Below are 10,868 nucleotides of genomic sequence, written 5' to 3'. Positions count from 1 at the left end.
GGAGGGCTGAGAACATCCAGAGGGGGGTGACTGTGGGATGATTGAAGGGGAGGGGCTGCCGGTGAGGGGTACATGCTGGATGGCGTCCCCCGGGGGGGCTTTCTGTCTTCCTTGCGAGACACGGCCACGGGCTGACAACTTCACTTTCAAGGCACAACAAACGACGCCTCCAACTCCGCAACAAGTCCTTATTTATGTGCGCCACCCAGGAGGATATTACAACCCGACTATGACATAATGCTTGCCACCTATTAACAAGCTAAATCGACACTGATACAAACTGCTTTTCTCCTTGTTATGGGCCCAAAAGCACTTTGACTGATCTTTTCATGCTGCGGATAAACACGCACGCTGCTTATTTATGATGTAAGAGTGTCTCTCTTACTATATTTCCTGGTGGAGCTCATCATTTGAGCGCTGAACATCAACAATCACACTCCCGTGGTACCTTGACTAATGAGTGGAAATTAGTTCTGTGACCAAGCTTGTAATTTGATTTACTCCTATCAAATCACATTTTCTCATTGAAATGAAATAAAACGCCTTGAATCGAGTCCTCCAAAATTTTTGGTTCCATGTATTTCATGGAGAATAGCACTGTTTTTTGTGTACAACAGAACGTAAAGACATAAACTGGTTTCATGATGTGTAATTGTACTTAGCCGTATTTGTGTTTTGGATCCGTGCCTTTAACGCCGCATCTTGGCAGCCATTTAATGGCATTTTGACAGAATATTGTGTTCTGCGACAATATAAACTCGGAGCCTACCTAAACAAAGAGTTGACTCTCTTCTTTAACCTGAAAAAAGATGTTTTCTATTAAGCAGTAGAGCATGGGTTGATTTGACCAAAAACAGTGTTTTATGACCAAAAAGACAAGAAAACAAGCTTTTTGCAATGCACCAATGGAATACTTGCTCACGATGTAAGATTTGTTCTTCACGCGTATGGAATAAGTGCGATTTTCAGCAAATGTTAGTGAATGAAAAATTTGCGAGTAGGTGAGTTGCAAATCAGCGAGGATTTACTGTAGTTGTTCTTGTTGCTGTAATTGGCTGGTCCACGTGTGGCGTCAAGTTCTCGTCTCAGTTGGCTTCTGCAGTGAAGATTTGTGGCAAAAAAAGACATCCTGGTTGCAAGATGTCCTCCTCCTCCTCCTCTTTCTCCTCCTCCTGCCGTCTGTCCTCAAGCCAGCTCTGCTTTCGGGAAGAGAGCATTAATCACGTCCATCTGCTGTAAAGTAGCTTGAACTTTAAACAGATGCTCCCCTCGGACGCTCACGTTATCTTTTTAAACCAAGCCGCTGATTTATGAACCAGTTTGATGTCCGGGGGGACACTTCCTCATGTAAATACTTTGTTCCTCATTAGTCCGAGCCAGTCAAGTGAGGTTGAGTGCCGCATGGCTGCACTTCCTGTAGGTGAAGGTGACACGCATTCCCCTGCTGTGGAGTGCAATTGCTCCTTCATCCAAGCAGAGCGGACCGCTTTATTTTCACACGGGTAAACTTGTCATTATCTGCGATGTTTCGATATGATTAAAGCGGGTGCGCAGAGATCAGGGGGGCCAATGTTTGTCAAAGTACGAGCCCTGGAATTGGCTGTTTCAAAACAAAATGGCCCCCTTGTTCAATTTTAGGTATGGGTTCTTGAGGCTTGTTTTGTGTCCACCCTGTTTCCTGCCGATTGGTGAAACTAAAAATGGATGAGTTTTCAGACTTGTTGAGGCCTCCAAAAAGGCCGTTCAAACGGAAATAAAAATATCACTCTCAAGACTTGTTAGCTAGTTAGTTATCTCACAAGATGTATAGCCTGCGTGCGTTAACGTCTCCTCTGTGGCTCGCTGGAAGCCAATCAGGGGCTCGCACCAGTTTCAATTTCACAGAGCACTGAGCGGTGGGCTCGAGGGACGCCGATAGCGCTGCCGCTGCTGTCGGGAAGGACGTTATTAAAGCCTTGAGCAGATTGCAGCGCAGATTCTAACCGTCTAGAATACTTTGGCATTAATATGTGGACCGTATCAATGCATCTCATCAATGACTTTCATAAATGATAGTGTTTCTGTATCTCTGTTTCATCTCTACTAGGGCATGTACAGCTGCTGTCAGTTTGAGGATGAGACGGCGCCAGGAAGCGGTAAGAGTTCTCTGCCGCAGTACCATACGGTGCCCACCATGCCCACCGTGGCCCAGCAGCACCTGGTGACCGCCACGGTCAACAACACCACCGCCATCGCCATGGTGCAGCAGCAGCTGCCACCCAAGCACGTCCCAAAGCAGCCGCAAGGGCAGACGTACACCACCATGCTGCCGGGCTCGCCGCCGCCCACGGGGCATTCGGCCATGGCGCTGGGACCCTCAAACAGCCCCCTCTTTGAAGGCCCCATGCCCTGCTCCAGCTTCCTGCCTCGCCATGACCGCAGACTGGCTGTGGTGGATCGCTGGAACAGGCCCAAGCCGGAGAAGGTCCTGAGTGGCGGCAGCGGTGCGAGTCTGGGAATCGGGGGTATCGCGGGAGGCATCACTGAACTCCAGGCCCAGCAGCAGTACCAGCAGAACCTGGGACAACACTGGAAACTGCAAGGAGCAGGTGACCAAGGGCTGGATGAGTACAAGCGGTACTATGGTCCTATAGATCCGGAGGGGCTCGGAGCTAACTCAGACCAACACGTTGGAGGCAGCCAACAGACACCCAAAGCTAATCCCAGAGGTCCCAAAGCTACTGGAATGTTGAGGCCCCCTCCCAAAGGCCCCGGACCCTTAATCAGTAAGCCACCGCCTCCCATGCTGTCCTCGCCCCGAAGGCCTCCCTTCTGGCGGCGTGGAAGTCTTGCCCAGGCGAGGAGGAAGAGTTCAGGGGGTCCTCTGTACGAGAACATCCTCCCTCTGGGGAGAAGAGGAGGCGGCAGGTACGGAGGAAGTGATCTCATGGGAAGGAGGGGGCGGCGTCCTCCCCCACCTCCTCCTCTGCCAGTCCCCCTTTCTTCCCCAACGCATACTCCGACCACTCCCTCATCTCCATGCCGCTTCTACTCCACCTGCTCCAGCGCCTCATCATCGTCCTCTTCGTCCACGTCTTCCTCCTCCTCCTCCTCCTCATCGTCCGTCTCTGTCTCCCGCTCCAATTCTCCTTCTTCCTGCTCCAGTGACAGCTCCTACAACTCCTCCTTAAGCTTCCGCTATCGTGCGGGTGACCGGGAATTTACAGTGGAGGATGACTACGACTCAGATCTGCTTACGGAAGAGTCCAGTCTTCTCCTGGGCTCCCGCCGGAAGGTTCGCTCGCGTCGCATGTCGTCGCGCTCGCTGCCATGTAGCCCGCCGCCACCGCCTATCCCGCCGCGCAAGCCACGTCCACAGAGAGACTACGGGCGAGAGCGGAGAAGCAGTCAGCTGGCACAGTTGCAAGAGTGGTGGGCATCGTGGGGCGACAGGGAAAGGGGAAGGTCAGGGACAACCAACCCAGGAGATGTGGGTGGACTGAGAGAAGACAAAAGGCAGCGCAAAGAGAGGGAACGCGAGAACAAGAGGAGGAAGAAGGGGAGAAAGAAGAAGAAGAGGGAGGAAAGGGAGAGAGAAAGGGAGCGAAAACGGCGTAAAGCAAAGAAGAAGAAAAAGAAAGACGAAAAGGTGAGGAAGAAGGAGAGAAAGAAGTCGGAGCAGGAGGGAAGAGACCCTGAGAAGCGAGAGGAGGCCAAACCAGGAACGCCGGACTACCCGTCGTACCTTCACCTGAGGAGGGAATCCTTCCGCAAAAAGAATGAGAGCTCCATTAGGAGCTACGGATGGAACATCCCAGCTGAGGACGACAGGAAGAATAGAGAAGAAAAAGAGCGAGAGGATGGCGATGACGGCCGAGGGAAAGAAAGGCAGCACAGACGCAGGAACAGCAAACACTATCAGTCCGCCAGCAATAAGCCGTCCACATCTGTCAAGTTCTGGGCAGGGAACCTCTCGTCTGACACCATCCCATCGGCCTTCCTACCACTGTTGCCCGTCGCTTCTAAGAGGAGGAAGAGCAAAAGCTCAGACAGGGATGTTGTCGGAATAGAAGGAGAGAGGAAACCACTGCTGGGCCGGAACGGGAGAGGTGAGATGCCCTCCAAGGAAGGTTTACCTTTCCACGAGTGGGAATCAGACTTGGAGGAAGATGAAGAGTCTGAGCAAGAGCAAAGGAAAGGCGAGCATGCGAAGAGGCAAGGCAGGACATTTTCTGATGAGGACGGAGACCGGGACAAGGTCGTCGGGATATATTCGGATGATGAAGGCTCTTCGGGGGAGTTTGGCAAGTTCGAGAGGTACTGGGACGATCGTGACGGCAGAGCGGTGGGTGGGATTGGAGGAGGGGGCTGGTTTTTTAGTACGTACCCCTCCAGGGACAAAGCAGGTAGCATCAACAGCAGAGATGACTTGTTCCTGGAACGAGGGGAGCGGTGGGGGACCGGAGAAAGTGGTTGGGGTTGGGGGTCGGGGTCGCACTGGCCACCGTCTCCACTCACACCACCCCCGCCGCGACGTTACTGGTCAGTGGACAAACTTCACATGCAGGATGAGAAGAAGACAAAGCAGAGGTCCAAGGACAAAGTGAGAGGACACACGGCTTGTTCATCCTGCCACTCCCCTCGACACCATCCACATTCCCATTCCTCCAAGTGGGCTCCCATCACCTCACGCAGCCAAGAAGAGCTTTACCGCCATTGCCAGAGTTTCGGCAGCACCCCGAAGCCCAAACACGACTCCTCCTCGTCCTCCAAGCCGGATCGCTCGCAGAACCCCTCCAAATCCGGAAGCCAGTCAAACCTGAGCATCCAGCAACGAACACAGAGAGCAGACAGAGGGAGACTTCCTTCCCCGCCTTCCACCCTCATTCCCAACTTGCCAGCCCCCCTTCCCGCCCTTCCAGCTCCACCCTCCTCGGCTCACCCCATCCACGCTCCTCCGCTGACATCCTCCTCCTCGCTGTCCTCCCCCTCCGTGGTGTCGTCCACCCCGGGCGCCCTCCAGCCTTCCTCCGTGGCTTCGGCAAGTGCCAAACTGCAGTACCAGAGGCTGCGCTCGGTTCCTCCACCCCAGAGGTTTCCTCAGTCTCCTCATGTGCCCCTCAAAGCCAAGGCCCTCTGCTCTCGGAGGGGCTCGACCCATTTCTCTAGCGTGGAGAGTGAGGTCTGATGCTTGAGGCCATCTCAGTTTCCACACCGAGTCTTTTTTCCTGAGGCTCTGCACAAAGCCACCACGCAGCCAAACAAGCCCAACACAAGTCGTTTGGAGTCAAACGGGAGCTGACTGGTTTCTTCCCACAGATACATTTAGCAATGGAAGTGGGGCAATCAATCTTCGGGGCTGAAGGACAGTCCTTTGCTACAGACAGTAAAGGGCTTTGGTTGTCGGAGCAGAGGAGTAGTTTGTATTCATCGTGCATTCTGAGGGCTCAGGAACTTTGTCGTATGCCTGCTGCTCCTGCAAGCCTTTAGCGCTCTTTAACGCTCTTCTTCTTTTCCCCTTCAACAAATCGCTTAGCCCCACTTTCCCTTTTCCCACAAGAACTGTTTACATCCCCGCAGAACTGTGACGCCCACCGGGGCACTTTCCTCCTGTACGAGCAAAACCGTTCTTGTTTGGCCCGAGAGGAGGCTGACGTGTCATCTTTTTGTTTTTTCGTTTGTATTCTCATTCCTCTAGAACCTTCTCTAGCTTTCCTCCTCTCCTCGCTGTGCTTCTCGTGAGTCTGTGCTTTTCTGTCTTTGTACTCTTGACAACAGGGTAAGTCAACCGTGACTGACATTCTGCTGGCTTAATGAAAAGCTGAGTGCCAAACTCCACATCAATTTGTATCCCGTTAGCTGCCCGCTACACCGTCATATGCACACTAAAGGGCACACAAACGCTCACGCGCTCGGACAAATGTCTTTTTTCTGTTTCCAGAGCAATACATCATTCGGTTTTTCGATGCCTTTGCGTTACTCCTGTGTTGTCGTCGTCGTCGTCGTTATCGATGTTGATCTATATAAATCTACAGTATATATCGAGAAATGTATTGAGTCTAATACGATGTAAGCACTGTGCCATATGACCCGTGGAAGATTCCGCCAACTACCTACCGCAAGAACGGCAGCAGAAGCCGTGTCCGCTCCCTCCCTCGCCCCCCTCCGCGTATTGACTGAATGTAAAGTGGACGATTAACACTCTCGATGGTGGAGATGTGGCATCAATCTACGTGTATGCTAACCTCAACGAGGTGCGTCTGTTTTTTTCCACGGGCGAGAGACCTCTGCCCCCTCGCCCCCAACCCCAATCCGTAATCATAAACAAAATGCTTAACCCTCACCCTACCTCTTACCTATAACCCTGACCCTTATCCTTAAACCTAACCCTAGGCCCTAAACCTAATCCTTTAACCCTAACCCTTTAGAAGGCTTTCACACGTGATCATATCCATGCGTTTGCATCGCATCGAGCATGGCAACGAGTGTCTCTTTTGCTTGTTGGTGGTACACGTGTTAGACCAGACCACAGGCTGTTGCAGGGAAATGTGTGTGAGTGTAGCCTGATGATAACTGCTGCTACCACACGTCTGAAGGATTATGTATGATTTACGTATTTATAATCCACGTGTCTGGGCTAATTTGGATTGTTAATTGCCGTTCTGATGTCAAAAGAGACAGTGCCTATGTTGGATGCTGGCTAGCGTCAGCGTCGGCTGGAATGTGCAGCGCGGCGGCGTGCGAGCAACACAGCAGCGCCTCCTGTTGTGCACTTTTTAAAAACCTTTCTCACCTTGAAAAACAAGCAGTTTTTTTAGCCCGTCAGCGAGCTGACACCAGCAGCCAAACTCCAGAAGCAAATAAGAAGAATCCATGCTGCTAGCCGTTAGCCGCTAGCTGCGCACCTGCCGCCATCGACCTTGAGCATTTACGGACACGAGCGGAGTGCTTATGCGGTCGTCTTTAGCGTCACATTTTCAGCTTGCCTGAAACTGCATCTGAGCCATTATTTACTCCAACCAGAAGAGACTTTAGGTTTTTTAAAACATTTCAAAGAGTTGATCTGCCTTTTCGCTAACAAGCTAAATCTACTTCTATATACCTACATACGTCACATAATACGTGTTTGTGCCAGTGGGTCGCGTTAACAATCTTCTTGTTGTTTTCCCTCCTATGGTTTCGATGACGAAACACACGGACCTCCGCCAAGGCTGAAAAAATGTAATTGTACACTTTCAGAGAATGTTGTCTTTAAAACGAATCCTGCCGTAGTGTCCTCACGTAGGGCAGCACAGCGGGTCAGTGGTTAGCATGTCTGCCTCACAGTTCTAAGCTACGGGTTCAAATCTGGGCTGCGGCCTTCCTATGTGGAATTTGCTTGTTTTCTCTGTGCTTGCGTGGGTTTTCTCCATGCATTACAGCTTCCTCCCATGTTCCCCGCCAAAAAACACGCAGTCTTCATTGAAGACTTCAAATTGTACATTGGTTTGAATGTAACTGCCGACCACTCCAGAGTCTTCCCCGCCTCTTGCCCAAAGTCCAGCTCATGCGGGGCACTATGAGGATAAGCGCTGTAGAAAATAGATGAATGGTGTTTGTCCTACAAACTTGTAAACACCACTTCCTTGGCGGAGGTAATTGAAGGAACCCAAATGGTAAAGTTAGATGATTTGTGTTGGGCGGTGTCGTTTATCTCCCATCCGTTGTGTGTTCTGCTTGTGCTGCTTTCAAAAGAAGAAGAATCCATGTGCAATATGTGTTGCTCTAAATATCTAAGATCTATATTTAAGTCGAATCTGCTATGAGTTTGAATATCTTTTCTGTCTTTTGTCCTCGTCTGGAACCTCCCCCACACCCGCCCCCGAGCCCCTCACGAGCCCCCCGCCAGCCCTGCGCTCACAGAGACCGCCACGTAACTTTGCTGTCGCTCGCCTCCGCGAGCCGACACCGAGGGTCCGACCCAGTGACAGTGTGCTGGGCGGCGGGGGGGCTGCGCCAGTGTCTTATGACCGTGTCACTGTAGCGGCGGTGGCGAGTGTTTACCTAGAGGGGCCTTTTTTTCTCTTCGCTTTTTGGCCTATGCGTGACTTCGCTCTCACGTGTGTGTGTGTGTGGCCTCCGACCTCTCTAGACCCCTACTGCACCTCGGGGACCATGTGGCGGGGTCTCTGACACCATGTAGCAAGCTTCTTCTTTTGATGATGATGATGATGTGTGTCTGAAAATTGCAAAGGGGTGGAAAATTTGCTGTGACTTTCTTAAATTTCCATGGGAATTTTGTAAATAATTGTATTTGGAAACTTTCATGGGAATTAACTAGGAATTGAAGGTAAGCATAGAAAGATATATTCAATATAAACATTTTGTTTTGTCATTAGCAGACATCCGTGCAAAATCGATTGCGCTCCTTGCCCGCACGCAAGGGCATTCGAGTACCTTAAGTCATTGACTGCCATGGCCGTTTATATTCGTCAACTGGAATCCACCCGTTTACTGCCACCGACGAATATCTTCGTCAAGTGTGTTTTTCATCCGTCAATTCAGCCGTCAATTTCGGCTTGTCGTGTCAATTATGAGGGAGAAATGCCAACATGTTGGAAGTCGGACAAGTTTCGGCACCTGACACTCGAACTGAGTAGGTACAGTGTATGTATGGTGTAAACAGTATGTGTCACGGCAGGTAGCATTCACTCTGTGAACGGCATGGAAAAAAGGCACGCGTTCAACTTGAGCTGTGCGGTTTTTCAGTGTCGCTCATTGCGCATTTCTTAGTCGTATATCTGTAAATAAATGATTAATTTGACAGAATTTTTCTCGGTCTTGTTTGTGTTGTTTTAGAGTTTGAGGTGCAAAAAATATCGACAAAGTCACTGTTCTGCTTGATATGTTTATTTTTTACGCAAAGCTAGTCTGCTTTTTACTCAGAAACTGGTTTTGGTCCGAATGGTAATTACTCAACGGAAAAAGCTAGAAACAAACTTTTTTTCTGGTGAAAGAAGAGCTTCTACTCTTTCTTTAGATTCGTCAAAATGCTCTAAAACAGCTGGCAATATGGGGAACTCATCTATGAAAACGGCTTCCAGTGTATGCGTTAAGTGCCAACCTTCAATTTTGTAAATTCCGAGTTTATTCAAATGTATTCCCATTAATTCCTGTTAACTCCCATGGTAAATCTCCAATTTTGAAAATCCATCCAGACTTTTGCACCCCTGGTCTTGAAGAACAACAAACACGATATGACAAATGACAAAACCTGTTTCCTTCTTGACTTGGCAAAGATGTGACACTGAGGTTTAAATTGGTCCAGCCAGGGCGCTTTTTAGTCCAAACAATTGTTACTTATTTAAGGAAGCCAAAAGTGACTTCACAAACACACGTGAGGGTGACAGTAACGTGATGGAGCAGGACAGATGATTTTAATAAAGAACTTTAAAAAAAAAAAAGCAAAAGCACTGACTGGGTGTGTTTAAAAGTGTTGCTCATTCATTCCTAAACCACGGACAACCCTAATCCCGACCCCGACCCCTTGCCTCTAACGTTACCCCTAACCCTAACCCGCAATCCCAACCCTAACTCTGCCCATGTCTAATCCTAACCCTGTGGCCCTAACTCGAACATTACATCTACCCACTAACCCCTCCGCCCATCTCATCATAATCGAAACCTTTAACCCCTAAACCCCGAAACCCTACCCCTGTACGTATAACCCGAACCCCAAGGCTAAACCTTCCCCTTAACCCTATCCCCTAGGTAATAACAATCTTTCCAACCCGTTACTTGTTTCATGACTTGAAACACAACACACGCACTGCCACGCACACACACACACACTCCATACGCACACTAATTGTGTTATTTGCAACTTCAACCACATACTGCTTCACATCAACTATTCATGTTCTTGTCTTACAGCGCTTTTGTGCACACACACACACACACACAGCCCTCATCCAGATCTTGTTAGCTTCTGTGCTTTTCAGCCCCAGCAGGAGGGACTGAGTGTTTGTGTGTGTGTGTGTGTGTGTCAACTATATGTATGTGTGTATACTCATACGTCTGTGTTTATCTGTATCTATGTATGCGTTTGTGTACATGAGTGTGCATGTGTGTGTATACTGGTTGTATGTTTGTGTGTTAAAATGTATACGTATTTGTACATGCAAATCTGTCTGTGTGTGTGCGTACTCTTGTGTACGTGTTTAAGGGAATGTATTAATGTGGAGGTGTGAATGTGCGTGTTTGTGTGTCCTTGTGAGCATGTGTGTGTACGGTTGTGCTAATTCCTTAATATGAGAATCAGTGGGATCACACTTACACACACACGCACGCACACTCCGCCTGATGTCGTTTCCGCAGGCTAACTCAGGTAGCATGCAGATAATCGTGTGTGAGTGGCGAGGGCGCGTCGGCTGCGTTCCATAAGCCTCCAGTCACGCCTAGAGACTCACACACACTCCTGACACACACACAGCTGCTGATGAGTTTTGTGAGTGTGTGTGTGCGCGCACGCGCCTGCAGCTGCATTCATCAATAAAATCACAGCTGATTGGATTTGGGGTTTGGTTGCACTTCAAAGCTTCTGTCCTGGAGGGGAAAACTTCCTCAAAGTTTTTAAATGGGCGTGCTGCAGCCTCACTCCCTTCTGCCTTATGCTAAGCGAATAGCTAACAGTGCTCAATGGCATGCAGTGTCATGTATCCTCCACTAGGGGGTGCCAGATCAGATTGTGTTAAAACTCGGGGCCCGCTTGGGACAGTCACGTCTCCTAACGTTTCTGCCGCCTTTCCTCAACCTTTGTCGGAATACGTCATCGGGTCAGGGAGGGAGGTATGAAAAGTGTTTTCTTTTCAAACATAAGAAAATGAAAGCACTGTTTCAAATGAATTCGA

General features: G+C 49.7%; 1 protein-coding gene across 8 annotated transcripts in view; it reads left to right on the top strand.

Moving 5' to 3' along the window:
• Positions 1–5,175, top strand: part of grin2da (glutamate receptor, ionotropic, N-methyl D-aspartate 2D, a) — a 62,296-nt gene extending 57,121 nt beyond the window's left edge. For all 8 annotated transcript variants that reach the window (XM_061760022.1, XM_061760023.1, XM_061760024.1 and 5 more), the window contains one exon: positions 2,087–5,175. In XM_061760022.1, coding sequence (XP_061616006.1) covers positions 2,087–5,167 — 3,081 coding nt within the window. In that variant the 3' untranslated portion in view covers positions 5,168–5,175. The remainder of the gene's footprint in view (positions 1–2,086) is intronic.
• The last annotated feature ends 5,693 nt before the right edge of the window (positions 5,176–10,868 follow it).

Source organism: Phyllopteryx taeniolatus, chromosome 21 (assembly GCF_024500385.1).
Source record: "Phyllopteryx taeniolatus isolate TA_2022b chromosome 21, UOR_Ptae_1.2, whole genome shotgun sequence".
In the NCBI taxonomy this organism is placed as follows: Eukaryota; Metazoa; Chordata; class Actinopteri; order Syngnathiformes; family Syngnathidae; genus Phyllopteryx; species Phyllopteryx taeniolatus.
This window is presented reverse-complemented; position numbering and strand designations above follow the sequence as displayed.